The sequence below is a fragment of the Malaclemys terrapin genome, chromosome 7 (genome assembly GCF_027887155.1).
Source record: "Malaclemys terrapin pileata isolate rMalTer1 chromosome 7, rMalTer1.hap1, whole genome shotgun sequence".
Lineage (NCBI taxonomy): Eukaryota > Metazoa > Chordata > Testudines > Emydidae > Malaclemys > Malaclemys terrapin.
Window position 1 is genome coordinate 52,374,135 of NC_071511.1, and position 17,828 is coordinate 52,391,962.

A 17,828-nucleotide genomic window follows, 5' to 3' on the forward strand; every position below is an offset into this window, starting at 1 on the left:
CAACCATCTCCTGGCCACAAGCCTCTGGACTGAGGGCCTCCTGCTTCGCCCCATGAGCTCTGCCCAGCAAGTGCAGCTGAGACAGATGCCTGAGAGAGATTTGTCCCCTCTGCTGGGACTAAGGCAGCCAAGCAGTACTGGCAGTGCCCCCAGGAGGTGGTTTCAAACAGAGGAGGGTTCTTAGTCAGATGCAGAGTACCTGGGCCATCCTTCGGCCAGCACCGAGCCAGCAGGCTTCAGCATCGCCCACGCTGGTCACGTCAGGGCAGCCCACCAGCCTCGTCTCGGGCTCTGCCTCTCTGATCCCTTCTTAGTCCCCAGAGAGAGCAACCAGCCTCTTCCAGAAGCCAGCTCTTTCTCCTCTCCTGGGCACAGCTCAGCCTGTTGTGCTTGTGGGGAAGGAGCCAAAGAACCAAGCATGAGCTGAACTGATCCAAAGGCCTAGCCCGGGCAGCTCCTTCTGGGCTGAGGGGAATGGGCATGGTGCCCCAAGCCCGCTATGGACCTCCCCACATGTGCAGGTGGGCACTGGTGCAGCCTAGCTAGGGGAGCAATGGGCCCAATAAGAGGGCTGCTTGGGACGGGCAGTCCCACAAAGGAGGCTTGCTTGGAGGCGAAGGCTGGGCAGAGCTTTCCTAGGGCCCTGGGAGTCAAGGATCAGTGCTCCATGCCCAAGCTTCCCCATCAACCTGCCACCTAGCAGTCTCTGCAAGGAGCTGGGTGGGCCTAGGGCACAGGCAGGGGAGAAGAAGAAGGGCCCCTCAACCCAGGGCTCAACCTGTGCTCATGGGAGAAGAGTCCCTGTTGTGGGGGGACAGACCCCAGGGCTTGGCTGAGCTGGGCTGGGGCAGGTTCCTGGGGCGGGTGGTGCAGCTCTCAGGGCTGGGGGAAGCCCCTGGGGTGGGAGGCGCAGACCTCAGGGCTCAGCTGGGCTGGGGGAGCCCTGGGGTGGAGGGCGCAGACCCCTGGGCTGGGCTGGGCTTGGGGAAGCCCCTGGGGTGGGGAGCACTGACCACTGAGCTCAGCTGGGCAGGGAGAAGTCCCTGGGGTGGGAGGTGCAGACCCCACAGCTGCACTGTGGGATCCCCTGGGGTGGGGGACACAGACCCAAGGGCTCAGCTGGCCTGGGGCAGACCCCTGGAGTGGGTGGTGCAGACCCCAGGGCTGGCTGGGGGAGGACCCTGGGATGGGACGCACAGACACCAGAGCTCAGCTGGGCTGGGAGAGGCTCATGGGGCGGGAGGCACAGACCCCAGGTTGAGGGCGGATGCCCTGGCTGGGGCTGTCTCTGTGTGAGCGGGCGGTGTGTCCCTGAGTGCAGCTAGGGCCCGGGTGAATGGGTGCTGCACTGGGCGCTGCCCAGCATCCATAGCAACAGCCTGGCAACCTGCTCTGGCTTCCCAAACAAGGGCAGGCAGAGCTGAGATGAGCTGAGCTGCATCCAGTCTCTCGGCACTGCCCCTTGGGGAGTCATGGGGCCACATGGGCACCAGTCCTTCCTGCTGCTCCTGGCTCTCTGTGCCACAGGTAGGCAGCTCGATACCCAGCGATGGGCCACCCACTTGGTAACAGGGGGAATCCACCTGCCAGCCTCCCTTACCAGGGTGCTGAGGGCAGGTGGAGGGCATGGCTCTGCCCCAGGGAGCCAGCGCAGCCAAAACCCTGTGTCACCGGCAGCCCTCCCACCCCAAGGAGCCAGCACTGCCCGAGCCCCATGGCAGCGGCAGTCCCCTGCCCCAGGGACCCAGCACCACCTGAGCCCAATGGCACTGGCAGCCTCCACCCCAGGGAGCCAGTACAGCCAATGTCCCATTGCACCAATAGGGTCCCCACAGAGTGTTGAGGAGCTGCCCATACAGGGAGGGGTGCCAGGGGCTGGGAGCTGCTGCAAGTCTTGGCTGGGCAGCGGTGGGCACGAGCCATCCCAGATAACAGTGTCTCCTTCTGCTTCCAGGGGCTTTCGTCAGCACCACAGGTAAGAACTGAGTGCCCAGGAACTGCCACCAGCAGCCCTAGTGCCCGGCATGCCCGGACGTGTGTGTGTGGGGGTGTGTGCTTGCACCCACCCAGGTGTATATGTGTGTGTCTGCGGGTGTGCCCTGTGAATGTGTGCCAGGTGTACGCTCCCCCTCCCTTCTCCACCCACTCGGACAGCGCTGCCCCTCCCCCTCGGACAGCACTCCCCTTCCGTCTCCACCCCCACAACAGTGCTCCCCCTCTGCCCCATCGGACAGCGTGCCCCCTCTCCCTCCGTACCCTTGGATAGCACTCCCCCTCTCCCTCGGACTGCACTCCCCCTCCCCCTCCCACTCCTGTTCAGTGCTCCCCGTCTACCTCTGTCCCCTGGGAGAGTGCTCCCTTTCCACCTCTGCCCCCTCAGACATCTGCCGCCTCCGACAGCTCTCCCCCCTCCCTCTGCCCCCCTGCACAGTGCTCCCCCTCTCCCTCCGCCCCCTTGGACAGTGCTACCCCTCCCCATATGCCCCCTCGGACAGCGCTCCCCACCCCCTCCATTCCCTCGGCCTACACTCCCCCACTCCCTCAGCCCCCGGGACAGAGCTCCCCCTCCCTGTTTGCCTCCTCGGACAGCGCTCCCCCCCTCTGCCAACCTCGGACAGCGCTCCCCATATGTCACAGAGTTCCCGGGCGATGCTCTGGAATTACTCCATACGAAGCCAGTCAGGGCTCTGGGGGAGCATGACTCCTCTCGCTGAGCATACTGTCTTCAGGGCAAGAAGCTTACCCAGCTTCCACCTTCCTGGGTCTGACCTTAGAGCATTCAGCATCCCCTTCCACACCGTGTGCTTCCCGCAGTGAGTCCACCCGGGTGCGGCTCCTGGGGAAGCCAGAGGGCCCTGCACCCCAACTCCACTGTCAGACGTGACTCTCAGCCAGCTGGTAAAACAGAAAGTTTATAGTCAGTTGATAGCACAGAAATCAGTGACTTTCATCCAAGTCCATCTTCCGGGGAGGCAGGGCTCTGGTCCTCCCCCTGTGCCCCAAGCCAGCAGAGACTGACTTGCTTCCAGCTGCCTGGCCCCTGCCCTGCCCATTGCTCCGCCTTTGTCTCGCTTCCCGGGCCAAGAGTCACCTGGTCGTATCCCCCTCCTGGGTCTCAGGTTACGAAGGGCCAGCCATAGCATTGCTGCAAGCAGCTGGAAAATCCCCTGCAAAAGTCATACCCCCTTATTCCCACCACCTAGACATTGATGCAATACACAGGGAAACTGAGGCACACACAAAAAGAACAGGAGTACTTGTGGCACCTTAGAGACTAACAAATTTATTAGAGCATAAATTTGTTAGTCTCTAAGGTGCCACAAGTACTCCTGTTCTTTTTGCGGATACAGACTAACACGGCTGCTACTCTGAAATCTGAGGCACACACAGCATTCATGCAAAACAGTAAGACTCCCCTAAGCTCACATACAACATAACAAGGAAGAATCCCCACCCTCTCCCTCCACCACCTGGACTGTGCTCCCCCTACCCTCCATCCCCTCAGACAGCGCTTCCTGTCTCCCTCCGCCCCCCCCAGACAGCAATCTCCATCCCTCCCTCTGGACAGCACTCCCCTTCTCCATCCACTCCCTTGGACAGCGCTCCCCCGCTCCTTCTGCCCCTTCGGACTGTGCTCCTCCTCTCCCTCCACCCGCTGGACAGCACTCCCCTTCTCCCTCCGCTCCCTTGGACAGCGCTCGCCCCCCCCCTTCCCCCTGGACAGAGCTCCCCGTCTCCCTCTAGTGCCTTGGACAGCACTCCCCGTCTCCCTTTGCCCCCTTAGACAGCGCTCCCCGCTCCGTCCCCTCAGACAGCGCTCCCCCTCTCCCTCTGCCCCCTGGACAATGCTCCCCGTCTCCCTCTATTTCCTTGGACAGCACTCCCCCTCCCCCCTGCTCCTTTGGACAGAGCTCCCCCTCTCCATCCGCCCCCTCAAACAGCACTCCCCCTCTCCCTCCACCCCCACAGACAGCGCTCCCCCTCTCCGTCCGCCCCCATGGAGAGCGCTCCCTCTCCCTCCCCCTGGACAGCACTATCCCCCTCTCTCCGCCCCTAGGCCCACATTCCCCCTCTCCCTCCGCCCCCTGATCAACACTCCACCTGCCCCTCTGCCCCCTCGGACAGCGCTCCCCCTCCAACTCCGCTCCCTAGGCCCACACTCCCCCTCTCCCTCTGCCCTCTTGGACCTCACTCCTCCTACGTCCTCCTCAGACAGTGCTCCCCCTCTCCCTCTGCCCCCGATCAGTGCTCCCTCTGCACCCTCGGACACCTCCCCCTCCGCCCCCCTAGACAGCTCTCCCCTTTTCCCTCCACCCCCTCTGTAACGATGCTGCCCTTGATGGGACACAACTGAGAGTACCAATTCAGAACAAATTGCTTAGAGACGGGCAATCTCAGCCCAAGGCTGGGGTTCCTTTGCACACCAAGGCAAATCAAACCAGCCAAACAGAGAAGACTTCAGTTTTACCCCACCGGCTAACCAGAAGTCATACAAGCAATTCCCTTAGACACTCCAGTTTCCCAGTATCACCACCAGTGCCACTCATTATGGGGCTGAATGATTATGAAAACCAATATCCCAGTAAAAGAAAAAAGGTTCTCCTGATCCCAAAGGACCAAGTCCCAGACCCAGGTCAAATGATAACTTAGATCTTACACACTTATAGCCAATTTATTAACTAAACTGAAATTTATTAAAAAGGAAAAGAGAGGGAGCTGGTTGAAAGATCAATATACATAGATTTGAGTTCAATTTCTTGAGGTCCAAATACATAGCAGAGATGGTCAGTTTATAGTTGCCAAAGGTTCTTTTAGAAATAGTCCATAGATTATAGTCCAATGTCCATATTCAGGATGACTCCAGTCAGTGACTGGGAACTCAATTTTTATGGTTTAGGGTTTCCGCTTCTTGAAACCCAAAGCAGATCTGAGATGAAGATGGATTGTACATTTCCAGCAGCCTTTTGGCCTAAAAAACCAATAGGCTTAACTTTCCTTCTCCCAAACATCATGGCAATTAGCACAGAGTAATTTATCCATTAAACAGTTCAGATACAGGTTACCACAACCTTCAAAGAGACATATAGACAATACTATTTCACTCAAGTGTCTTCCTAAATATTAATACGCCTTTTTTTAAATCTTTGAATCAAAGCCATGACAAGACTTGTTTGCTTACATCACAAGACCTGAACAAACAGCTACCATTCTATCTCTAACAATGCAGGCTTGCATTTCAAAGCTCTATTCATTTACATATCTTCCTAACAAGTCTTTAAAGTTTGGCCATGGGTCATGTTAGTCTGTGAGTTAATTAACTCTTTCTGGCCCTCTGTCACCTTTCAATGAGATATTATATGTTATATTATATTACACTCATAATGTCACACCCTCTGAGCGCGCTCCCCCACCCGCTCCATCCCCGTGGACAGTGCTCCCCCTTCTGCTCCGACCCCCTTGGAAAGCACTCTCCCTCCCCCTTCCTTCCCTCTCGGACAGCGCTCCTTGTCCCCCTCCGCCCCCCTGGAAAGCACTCCCCAACCCCATCCGTCCCCCTTGAACAGCACTCCCCCTCTCCCTCCGTCCTCCGAGTCAGCGATCCCCCCGCTCCCATCACCCACCTGGACAGCACTCCCTCGCCCCTTCTGTCCCCCTGGACAGCAGTCCCTGTCCCTCCCCCTTGGACCACATTCTCCCTCTCCCTCCGCTCCCCTGGACAGCACTCCCTCTCTTCCACCGCCCCCCTGGATAGTGCTCCACCTCTCACTCCCATCCCCCTGATCCCCCCACATCCCCAGACAGCACTATCCCCTCTTCTCACTTGTCATTAGCCGCACAGCCCGCACAGGTGTGGGGTGGCGTGGCCCAGGCCCTGTCCGCGCAGGCACCCCTGGGCACACCCCCAGCTGTCCCTGCTGCTCTGGGGGTTTCGTGGGTGCCCGCTGTGGCGAGGGCTGGACGGGCTTATTGTGCGCCTTTCTGTGCAGTGCTGTCTGGCCTGCCCACCACAGTGAGTGTGATGGAGAGCGTGGGACCGGGTACGATCATCATGGAGTTCAACCTGACCTGCCAGAATGAGAGCAGCGTCCCCACTCCTGCCCCCACCCTGCAGAGCACCCCCCCAACCTCCTTCTTTAACCAACCCATCGTCACCCGCCACACCAGCCCAACTGTCCACTACAGCGTGCAGGTACGTGCTGCCGCCCACAGTCCCCAGGAGGACAGACCTAGGCCCCAGCTGGCAGGGCAGCCCATCCTGGCAGTGCCCTGTGGGGCTGTGCTGCCAGACGCAGACACCAGACACCAGCAGCGATAGGCCAGATCAAGGCCAGTCTGGAGGCCTGGGCTCAGTGGGGACAGTGTCTGCAATGGGAACAAGGGGCGGCTGCACCGTCACCCTGCCCCCAGAGGCGAGAGAGGGGTATGTGCGCCCCCTGAGGGTGGTACATGATGCTGGGCAGTGAAGACCCAGGCGCCAGGGTCCCAGCCAGGCCAGCCGCACACAGCCAGCTCCCCCAGCCTCTGAGCCAAAGGCCCATTCTGAGCCAGTCAACACCTTGCCAGCCCAGGCCTAGGAGCCGTGTCCAGCAGGGCTGCACCAGCCTGGCACCCAGCATCCTGGAAGGGCAAGGGGGGTATTTCAGTCACACAGCCCTGGCTGCCAGTCCACTGGATCCTGGCACCCCTTGGTGCCAATGGCCCAGGGCCCATCCTGTGCAGTGCCAGGTCCCAGGCCCTAGCTCCTGCTGGCCCAATGCGTCCAGTGACAAGTCCCTGCCCCCCTCCCTCCCCACATGGGGTCAGCAGGCTAGCAGCAGAGCCACAGAAAGCAGAGCCTGCACGGCCTCCACCAGGGGAATCCCTGTGGTGCCAAGGGGGACCAGGGTTCTGCTCTTGGTGAGAAGCAGGCCCATTCCCTGCATGGCACCCAGGGGTGAGACAAGGGCAAAGGAGGAGACACAGGGGGACTAAGAGGGGGCTGTGGGCTGGGTCTGAGGCTGGGGAGTCCGGAACAGGAGCCCTCGCTGCATGCAGGATCAGGGGTGGGGAGGCAGAGCCCCATTACATGCGGGGTCGGGGGCAGAGCCCCTCTTACATGCAGGGTTGGGGGCGGGGCCCCGTTACATGCAGGGCCGGTGTGGGGGCAGGGCCCTATTACATGCAGGATTCTGGGCAGGGCCCCATTACATGTGGCGTCAGGGGTGGGGCCCTGTTACATGCAGGATTGGGGGGGGGTTACATGTGGAATCGACGGCAAGGCCCCGTTACATGTGGGGGTGGGGCCCCATTACATGCAGGATGGGAGGGGTGAAGCCCTGTTACAATGAGGGTTACATGCCCCATGTGGGGATGGGACTCTGTTACATGAGGGATTGTGGGGGCAGGGCCCCATTACAATGAGGGTCAGGAGCAGGGCCCCCATTTCATGCGGGGTTGGGGGAGGGGCTCCGTTACATGCGGGATTGGGGGAGCAGGGCCCCATTACATGCAGCCCTGTTACGTGTGGGGTCGGGGTGGGGCCCTGTTACATGCGGAATTTGGGGGGCGGGGCCCCGTTACATGCAGGGTCGAGGGCAGGGTCTTGTTCCATGCGGGATTGGGAGGAGGCAGGGCCCCGTTCTATGCGGGGTCGGGGGCAGGGCCCGCTGAATTGGGGAGGCTGGCATAGCTTGTGCTCGGTGCCAGAGCCTGCTGAGTGCTCGGGTTTCTGCTAGATCACGCTGAGTCCCAGTGCAGCGCTGGATGCTCAGCAGGTCAATCAGTACACACTGACCATAGAGGCCACCTGCCCAGGGGAGATGCCTGCCAATGGCCAGCTCTTCGTCGTGGTCCAGACCGTGGACGGGCCCCCCCAGTGCATGGCCAGGTTTGCTAGCCAAGGTAAGGCCCACCCTGTGCTCTGCCATGCCCAGCCCCTGCGCTCTGTGCCCAGCCCCTGCACTGTCCCCTGCTCAGCCCCTGCACTATCCCCTGCTCAGCCCCAGTGCTCTGCCCTGCCCAGTCCCAGCGCTCTGCCCCACCCAGCCCCTGCGCTCTGTGCTCAGCCCCTGCGCTCTCTACTTCCCAGTCCCAGCGCTCTCTCCTGCCTGCCCACCCCCTGCACTCTGCCCCACCCAGCCCCTGCGCTCTGAGCCCAGCGCTCTCCCCTGCCCAGCCCCAGTGCTCTGCCCTTTTGTTCTTTCCTGCCCAACCCCTGCGCTCTGTGCCCAGTCCCTGTGCCCAGTGCTCTGCACCACCCAGCCCCTGCCCTCTGAGCCCAGCGCTCTCCCCTGCCCAGCCCCTGCGTCCTGTGCCCAGCCCCTGCGCTCTGTGCCCAGTGCTGCCAGGGGCATTGGGGATCCAGGCCGGGATGGGGAGCCCTGCCAGGGCAGAGGGGGCACTTCTGGCGCTAACAGGACTCGCCTCCTGGCTCTTTCTGCTCTTGGCCAGTGGAACCCAGTGCAAAGCGTGGGGAGGTGGGTCCAGGATGGGTGGAGCAGCTTCTGAGCACACTCTGCCTGGCTCTGTGCTTTGCTGCAGTGGGGGACCTGGTGCAAGTCCCAGAGGATGTGGCACCCCTGACGCCCATCTACACCGTGGTCCTGCGGCGGCCGGCTAGCGGGCTGAGGGTGAGCATGGAGCAGGGCCTGGCCTCTCATCCCTGGGTGGGCGCTATGGGATGGCCCTGCACAGCCTGAACCTAGGGGGCGGGGGTCTGACAGGGCCCAGGGGTGGGGGAGAGGCTGTAGGGGCGGGGGGATCGGATGGGCCCCAGTGGCAGGGGAGGTGCTGTAGGGGCAGGGGGATCCAACAGGGCCCAGTGGCGGGGGAGGGGCTGTAGGGGTGGAGGAATCCAACAGGGCCCAGTGGTAGGGAAGAACCTGTGGGGGCAGGGGGGATCTGATGGGGCCCAGTGGCAGGGGAGGGGCTGTGGGGATGGGGAGAATCTGAGGGGCCCAGTGGCAGGGGAGGGTCTGGTCCAATGGGATCCAGTGCGGGGGGAGGGGCTGTTCTGGGCTGGGGGTCTCAGTAAGGGGGATCCAGTTCTCTGGCTCAGTCCCTTTCTCCATGGCAGTTCACCATAGAAGACAATGACACGCCCCTCACCATCGACCACGCCGGGCAGGTGCTGGCACCAGGTTCAGGCTTCATCCCAGCCCATGCCGGCCAGGTAAGTGCTAGGGTCTGCCCCCGCTTGGGCACCCTCCAGCCCTGCCTTCTCAGAGTAAGCCCGTCACCACCAGGCCTGCTTCTGGGGCATGCCTTCCCCGAGAACCCCCTGTACTCCATCTACCCCCAGGCCCCTCCCAGAACACCCCACCTCCTCTCCTCAGGCCAGGGCTCCCTCCCCACACCCCTGTGGCTCTGGGGCTCCCCCTTCTCTCCAGCCATCTGGGGAGACCAGATCAGTGCCCATGGGGCTTCAGCCCCCCCCCAACCCACAAACTCCCTCTCTGCCCTCGCCCATGGGCCCGCAACGCAGGGCCAGAGCTGGGCAGCACCACCCCATGCAGCATGGCCCAGGCCAGGGTCCTGCCAGCCTCACCCAGCGCCTGTATCTCCAGGCGTTCAGGCTACAGATCCTGGTGACCGACAGGAGCGGAAGAAACTGCAGTGGGGCCGTGACAGTGAGGGTGCTGCCCATCCACCACCCCCGCATCAACTTCACGTAAGGGTACAGGGTGTGGGGCGTGGAGGTGTGGGTCAAAGGGGTGCTGGAGGCAGGGGTGTGGGGTAATGTTGCCAAGGTGTAGGGCGCAGGGGGCAGAGTTGTGGGGTGCAGGTAATGTGTGCAGGGGGCAGGGGTGTGGGGTGCAGTATTTGGGGCACAGGGGGTAGAGTTGTGGGGTATGCGGCTTTGGGTCATGGGGGTGTTGAGGGGCAGGGGTGTGGGGCACAGGGGTGTGGGGTACAAGGTGATGTTTCCAGGGCGTAGGGGACAGGGGGCAGAGTTGTGGGGTGTGGGGATTTGGGGTGCGGTGGTGTCATGGAGTCACCGGGGCGATACTCTGGAACTACTCCCTATGAAGCCAGTCAGCACTCTGGGGAAGCCTCCTCTCTCTGAGCATACTGTCTCCAGGGCAAGAAGCTTACACAGCTTTGACCTTTCTGGGTCTGACCCTGGAGCATTCAGCGAGATCTTCCACACTGTGCGCTTACTGCAGCGAGTCTGCCCTGGTGTGGCTCCTGGGGAAGCCAAAGGGCCCTGCACCCCAACTTCGCAGTCAGACGTGACTCTCAGCCAACCAGTAAAATAGGAGGTTTATTAGTCGACAGGAACACAGTGTAAAACAGAACTTGTTAGCACAGAAATCAGTGACTTTCAGCTAAGTCCATCTTGCGGGGAGGGGAGCCCAGAGCCCTGCACCCCAAACCACCTGAGACTGACTTGCTTCCAGCTGCCTGGTCCCTGCCCTGCCCATTACTCCTCCTCCGGCCTTTGTCTCGCTTTGCCAAGAGTCACCTGGTCGCATCCCCCTCCTGGGTCTCAGGTTACGAAGGGCCAGCCATTGCATTCATGCAGGCAGCTCAAGCATCCCCTGCAAAAGTCACACCCCCTTATTCCCACCACCTAGACATTGGTGCAATACACAGGGAAACTGAGGCACACACAGCACTCATGCAAAACAGTAAGACGCACATAGGCTCACATACAACATAACAAGGGAAAATCCCAACTTCATCAAATCTCTCCCCTCTTCGAGACCAAACTGAGCGGGGGTCACTTTAGTCAGCAACCTGGGGAAGTTCAGGCCCCGCTCTCCTGGACAAAGCATCAGCTATAACATTTTTACTCCCCTTAACATGGACCACCTCCACCTCATAACCCTGGAAGGACAGACTCCACCTCAGAAGCCTAGCATTGGCCCCTCTCATCTGGTGCAGCCACGGCAGGGGTACACAGTGAAGCGCCACCCAAATAGATCCGGCTGCAGCCTTTTAAGAGCCCACCCCAGGGCCAGGCATTCCTTCTCTATGGCTGCATAGCCCCGCTCCCAGGACAGCAGCTTCCTGCTCAGGTGTACGATGTGGCCTTTCTCCCCATTTGCATTGGCCTGCCTCTGCACCGTGCCCAGGCCTGTGACTGGGGCATCGGTGAACACCATAAAGGGCTTTTCAAAGTCTGGGTTTCCCAGCACTGGACCCTTGACCAGATCCTACTTCAGTGTGCAGAGAGCCCTCTGGCACTGCCCAGTCCAGACCAGCTTGTCTGGCTCACCCTTCTTGCATAGATCAGTGATGGGAGCTGACACAGAGCTAAAGTGGGGCACAAGCCTCTGGTAGCACCTCGCCATCCCAATAAAGGCCTGGGTCTGTTTCTTAGTCTGGGGAGTAGGCCAGTCTCTGATCGCCCCCACATTGGCTGGCTCTGGCTTTAGGTAGCTGCTCTTCACCTTGTGGCCAAGGTACGACACCTCTGCCTTCCCCACCTTGCACGTCCCACCTTTTACAGTGAGCCCTGCATCCTGGAGGTGACTCAGCCCCATCTTCACCTGGGACACATGGTCCTCTCAGGTCTGGCTAATGACAGAAATATCATCAATGTCCACTAGAGTAAAATTCTCCATCCCCCTCAGTAACTGATCCGCCTGGCGCTGGTAGGTGACCGGTGCCTCCTTGAGGCCGAAAGGTAGCTCCAGGGACTTGTACAGCCCCAAAGGGATGACAAGAGCAGGTTTCAACCTGGCATCTGGATCCAAAGGCACTTGCCAGTAGCCTTTGGTGAGATCTCTGGTGATGGGGTACCAACTTCCCCCAACTTGTCTAGGATCTCATCAGGTCTAGGAATGGGCAAGCACCAGACATGGTGATGGCATTGAGCTTCCAAAAGGCACACAGAAGCGGATTGACCCATCTTTCCTGGGGACCAGCACAACGGGAGAGGCCCCCGGGCCTGGTAGATAGCTGGATCACCCCTAAAGCCAGCATGTCTCTGATCTCTCCCTCCAGGATCTGTGCTGTGTTCCCCATTACTCTGAATAGGAAACACCTGATGGGGGGCCTGGCTCCTGTCTCCAGCCAGTGGACAGCTTGATTAGTGAGCCCAGGCCTCTTGGAAAACAGCTGTGGGTTGGAAAACAGCTGTTGGTACAAATGCTGCATCTCTCGGATCTCTGCCTGCTGGGCAGGGGTTAGCTGGTCAGAGAGGGGATTCCAGCAAGGGACTGGCTCCTGTTTCAGGAAAGAGACCCACCACTGGCCACACACGGCCAGTACCAGCAACTCTCCCTGTCACAGTACGGCTCCATCATGTTGACCTGGTGCCCTCGATGGCTGTGAGCACGGTTGGGCAGTTCCACCACATTGTTCTCATTCATCTGCTTGATGACCTTGAAGGGCCTGTCCCAGGCAGGTTGCAGCTTGTTCTTCCTCACCGGGATGAGAACCCACACCTGGTCCCCGGTGCCATAGGCTGAACGGTCGTACCAGACCTTCTGCCTCCCTTGGGCCCTGGCCAGTTTCTCCCTGGCTGGACCCATGAGCTCAGTGAGCTTTTCCTGCAAGGTCAGTACATACTCCACTACTGATTCTCCGTCGGGGAAGGCCTTTCCCTCCCATTTGTCCCTCACCAAGTCCAGAGCCACCTTCTGAAAAGGCTCCTCTATGACAGGCAGGTGTCTCAAGGCTGCTTTATCCTTGTCCCAGGTCATTTGCACCTCTGGACAAGGGAGCCCTGGTTGGCAGCTGTCCCGCCCTGGCTGTGGTTCCCCACACTCAGCTGGGGTCTCCAATCCCCCTGGGCTCAGCTTTGCCCCTGCTGTCTCAGTAAGGGCAGGCAGCGAGCCCACTGCTTTGCTCACAGCATCAGAGCCAGCGTGAGCCACCTCCCTCATGTGCAGGGGGGCGTGGAGCATCTCTCTGTCCCACTCAGATCCAGGGCTCTGGTTACAGACAGGCAGGTACCCTGAGCTTAGCAGCTCCTACCTCCTGGCAGCCAGGTCATTTGCATTTTAACTGACCGCTTCTGTCTCAGCCGATTGGTTCCCTGGATTCAAATTCAAATCCTCGTCTGTTACAGGAGCAGGGCCTGTTCTGCTTCATGCCTTCCCTGTCTCTAATGGTCCTCTGACTCCTTCAATCTCAGCTCCAATTCCATCCATCTCAGAACCACGATGGGGAACCCAGTGGAGACTTCCTACTGGTTGGGGACGAGGCGGGGAGGTCTCAGCCCGCCTGCCCCCAGCCTCTCTCGCGGCCCCAGCTCAGTCAAGAGCCGATGTGGGCCCCAGGGTTGCCTGGCTGCTCCCAGCCACTGTCGCACCCCCAGCTGGATCAGGAACCAGTGTGGGCCCTGGGGCTGCCTGGCTGCTCCCAGCTTCTCTCACGGCCCCAGCTGGGTCAGGAACCGGCTCCTTACAGCAATCCTCCTCTTCCAAGTGAGCAATCAGCTGTGCCTTAGTGAGCTTTCCAATGCACAGCCCTCTCTCTCTGCACCACTCTACAATGTCCTTCTTAAGGAGATGGTTATAGGCCATCTCCACGGTTTTTCCCAAGTGGTCATGGACTCACAGGCCTGTGCTCTCTCAGCTCCCCACGGTCCCTGGGAGGAACCCCTTCAGTGTGACAGCCCTTGTCGGGGGTCCACTGTCTCTCGGGGTTAAGCCGTAGGCTCCTCAGCCTCCTGGAACCGCACCTCTCAGAGCCTTCGGCACACCCCCTTCGTTTTACTGCTCTCCAGTCACTTCACGGAATCACAGGGGAGATGCTCTGGAACTACTCCATAAAAAGCCAGCCAGGCTCTGGGGGAGCTTCCTCTCTCTGAGCATACTGCCCTCAGCCAGCCAGACTGTTTCTCTTCCAGCTGCCTGGCCCCTGCCCTGCCCGTTGCTCCTCCTCCAGCCTTTTTCTTGCTTCCCAGGCCAAGAGTCACCTGGTTGCATCCCCCTCCTGGGTCTCAGGTTACGAAGGGGTGGCCATAGCATCCATGGAGGCAGCTGGAGCAGCCCCTGCAAAAGTCACACACATCACCTAGACATTGGTGCAATACACAGGGAAACTGAAGCACACACAACATTCATGCAAATCAGTGATTCACATAGGCTCATACAAAACAACAATAAAAAATCCCCACTATGTCACAGGGCGTGTGGATTACAGGGTGATGTGCACAGGTGATGTGTGCAGGTGTTATGCTTATAAGAAGCACATGGGATCTTTTTCAGGGGAAAAGGCAATACGCCGCATTTCCTGAAGATACAACAATTAGCATATGCATTCAATCACACACACACTCTGTCCCGCCAGTCAGTGTTAATAGTTACCAGAGTCCGGATCAATCTAGTGGCCAGCTAGGTTGATCACTGGGGACTGGGCTGTCTTGGGATGTGGGGGGGATCAGCCCCCGTGGCCAGACTGTCTAGGGATGGGGAGACCAGCCCCCAGTTCCCCCCCGGGCCGGGCTGTCTGGGGATGGGGAGACCAACCCCCAGGGGCCAGGCTGTCTGGGGATGGGGGGGATCAGCCCCTGAGAACTGGGCTGTCTGGGGATGGGGGAGATCAGCCCCCACAAGGTCAAGCTGTCTGGAGTTTGGGGGTGAGGGTTCAGGGGCTGTCTGGGAATGGAGGGGAACAACCCCCCACAAACACACCTAGTCCGGGCTCTTGGGGGCTGGAAAGGGTGTTTCTTGCTGACAGCTCCATGGGTGGTAAAGAGGGGCCTCGTGACCCCCATTGTATTCTGGAAGTTGTGTCCCCTATGCCTGCACCTTCTGGCTAAGGGTTATGCTGGGATTGGTGCTGCCCTCAGTTGCCTGGCGCTGCCCAGCTCCCACTGCCTCTGCCCTGCCTGTGCGACTGGACTGAGGGGCCTGGGCCAGGCCAGGGATCAGTGGAGCGGGGGCACTCGCTGCTCAGGGGAGGCTGCCCACTGTTCATTACCAGGATGGTGGCCATGTACTGGAAGCGGGCACTGGCAGCTGAGTCATAGTCCAGGGTCTCGTTGACCTGCGGGATTCAAACCCAGGCAGCTCAGAGGTGCAGGGGCTGGACACTGTAACTCCCATAGTCAGGGCTGCCCACTGGGCCCTGCCATCCCCATGCCTCCCCCTGAACTCCACATGGGCCCTACTGGGGAGAGAACGTTGAGTCCTGGCTCCCAGGCCCCCCTCCCTCCCCACTCTAACCACTAGCCCCCACTCCCCTTCCAGAGCTGGGGATAGAACCCAGAAGTCCTGGCTCCAAGCCCCGTCCCCCCATCTCCCAGCCCCCATCCTCCATCCCAGAACTTAGGGTGCAGGGGGCAGAGTTGTGAGGCATCGGGATTTGGAGTGCGGGGGGTGTGGGGTGCAGGCTGATGTGCTCAGGGGCAGGGATGTGAGGCAAAGCTATTTGGGGCGCAGGGAACAGGGATGTGTGGCACAGGGGTGCCACAGACACAGGGAGATGTTCCCAGGGTGTAGGGCGCAGGGGACAGATTTGGGGCACAAGGGTGCAGGGGGCAGAGGTGTGGGGTGCAAGAATGTGGGGTGATGTTCCCCGGCATAGACCTGGAGGGGCAGGCAGCAAGGGGCCGTACGCAGGCAGCGCAGTGCGGCTGGGCAGCAGACCTGTCGGCCATGCCGGAGGGGGGGCTCTTGGAGAGCGCGTGGCAGCCTCCCCGTCCTGCTGGGGGACATGAGGGGGGCGAGGGTGCCTGGGGCAGGAGCTGAGTGGGTGCCTGGTGGTGGCGAGGGCGGCGGTGGCTGGGCTGACCTCTGCTGTGTGGTGAGCAGGGCGGAGTGGCGCAGTGTGGCCGTGCTGGAGAAGAGAGGTGCCATGCAGCTCGTCACACAGGTCCATGCCCAGGGAGACAACGTGCGCTATGAGATCATCGCCCCAGTCGCCCACGGGCTCTACACCATCGATGCAGGTGAGCCACGCTCCAGGCATACGGCCCCGGGGCTCTCTCATAACATGGCGGGGCCGTGGTGCATCTCTGGGATCCCTCAATATTGTGGCGGGGCCATCGCCATTGCCATGTGACTGCCGCCCCATTCCGTGGCAGGGCCGTGGCCAGGGGAGCTGTCTCTGCACCCACCCATAACGTGGCAAGGCCATGGCCAGGGACGTGTCTCTGCCACACCCCATAACATGCCAAGGCCATGGTCGCAGACATGTCTCTGCCTCCCCCATAACATGGCGGGGCCGTGACGCTGGCAAGTTTCCCTGCGGGCAGCCCTTCCCTTCAATCCCTGTCCCTGCCTCGTGGTACCGAGGGCTGCAGAGACCCCGGCCTGGTGCTGAGCATGTGGTGGCACCCTCCTGTCCTTGGCAGTGACTGGCGAGCTCCGCAACACCTACGAACTGGACCTGCAGCGCTCCCCAGAGGTGGCACATACCCAACTGCTGGTGCGGGCCTACAACATGCTGCACCCCAGTGACAGCGACACCATGGGCCTCAACATCACCGTGCTGTCCACGAACACACTGGCACCGCGCTGCTCCCCCGCCGTCTTCCTGTAAGGGTCCCTGTCCCCACACCCCATCACGTCTGGGAGCCAGATTCTGCCCCGGGTTCTGCCCTGGCTCTGGGAGGGCAGTGAGGTGTAGTGGTTGTGGGAGGGGTGTGTGGAGCCAGGACTCCTGGGTTCTGCCCCAGCTCTGAGAGGGAGTGAGGTCTAGTGGTTGGGGGGAGGGGGTGTGGAGCCAGGACTTCTGGGTTCTATCCCCAGTTGCGACACACCCTACCTTGCAACGCTGGCCAGGTCCCTGTAGCCAGGCCAGCTCCAGGGTTTTGGCTGCTCCAAGCAGCCCAAAAAAAAAAAAAAAAAAAAGCCGCAATCGCAGGAGTGAGGGACCGTCCGAGCAGGAGTGAGGGACCGTCCGCTGAATTGCCGCCGAACAGCTGGACATGCCGCCCCTCTCTGAAGTGGCCGCCCCAAGCACCTGCTTGGTAAGCTGGTGCCTGGAGCCGGCCCAGCCTGTAGCTCCCCTTGCAGAAGGGGCTACTGCCTGGGGTGCGGTGAATGGCCCGGCTGAAGCATCATGCAGACTGAGTGCTGGCCGCAGTGTGGCAGGGCTGCTGGGGGTACGCCTGGCACAAGGGCAGGAGAGAGGCCCCCTCCCTTTGCCCATGTCCTGTTGGCCCTTCACCTTCCCCACTGGTAACCCCTGCCCTCCTTCTGCCAGGGCTCAGGTATCTGAGGACACCCCCATCGGCTGGACTCTCGTGACGCTGACATGCATGGACCCAGATGCCAGCAACAGCTCCCTGCGCTACCAGGTGGAGGGCAATCAGCGCTCGCGCTACAGCTTCCGCATGCAGGGTCCACAGCTGCAGGTGAGCCCAGAGGGCAGGGCCAGGGCATGCCCGGACAGTGCCAGTGCCATCTGCAGCCAGCAGGGCACCATAGGGCATGGGGGCTGGATGCCAGGACTCCTGGCCTCTATCCCCAATTCTGGGAGGGGGAGAGGGGCTAGTGGTTAGACTGGGGGAGCGGGTCTGGGAGCCAGGCCTCCTAGGCTTTATCTGTAGCTCTGGGAGGGGGATGGAGGATGGGGGCTGGGAGACGGGGGGCTTGGAGCCAGGACTTCTGGGTTCTATCCCCAGCTCTGGAAGGGCAGTGCGGGCTAGTGGTTAGAGTGGAGAGGGAGGGGGCCTGGGAGCCAGGACTCGAAGTTCTCTCCCCAGTAGGGCCCATGTGGGGTTCAGGGGGAGGCATGGGGACGGCAGGGCCCAGTGGGCAGCCCTGACTGTGAGAATTAGACGAAGGTTTCTGACCGTCAGAGGGGTGAAATATTGGAACGGCCTACCGAGGGAAACGGTGGGGGCGACGGACCTGTCTGGTTTTAAGATAAAGTTAGATAAGTTTATGGAGGGAATGGTTTAATGGTAAAACATAGTAGTCAAGGAAAGCCAAGCAATGGTG

General features: G+C 60.7%; 1 protein-coding gene across 4 annotated transcripts in view; it reads left to right on the plus strand.

Moving 5' to 3' along the window:
* Positions 1–1,454: 1,454 nt before the first annotated feature.
* CDHR4 (cadherin related family member 4) overlaps positions 1,455–17,828 on the plus strand; it is a 31,938-nt gene continuing 15,564 nt past the window's right edge. For all 4 annotated transcript variants that reach the window (XM_054033443.1, XM_054033444.1, XM_054033445.1 and 1 more), the window contains exons 1-10: positions 1,455–1,527; positions 1,955–1,975; positions 5,988–6,190; positions 7,716–7,881; positions 8,521–8,609; positions 9,056–9,151; positions 9,546–9,649; positions 15,693–15,829; positions 16,235–16,418; positions 17,089–17,239. In XM_054033443.1, the coding sequence (XP_053889418.1) occupies positions 1,473–1,527; positions 1,955–1,975; positions 5,988–6,190; positions 7,716–7,881; positions 8,521–8,609; positions 9,056–9,151; positions 9,546–9,649; positions 15,693–15,829; positions 16,235–16,418; positions 17,089–17,239 (1,206 nt within the window). In that variant the 5' untranslated portion in view covers positions 1,455–1,472. The remainder of the gene's footprint in view (positions 1,528–1,954; positions 1,976–5,987; positions 6,191–7,715; positions 7,882–8,520; positions 8,610–9,055; positions 9,152–9,545; positions 9,650–15,692; positions 15,830–16,234; positions 16,419–17,088; positions 17,240–17,828) is intronic.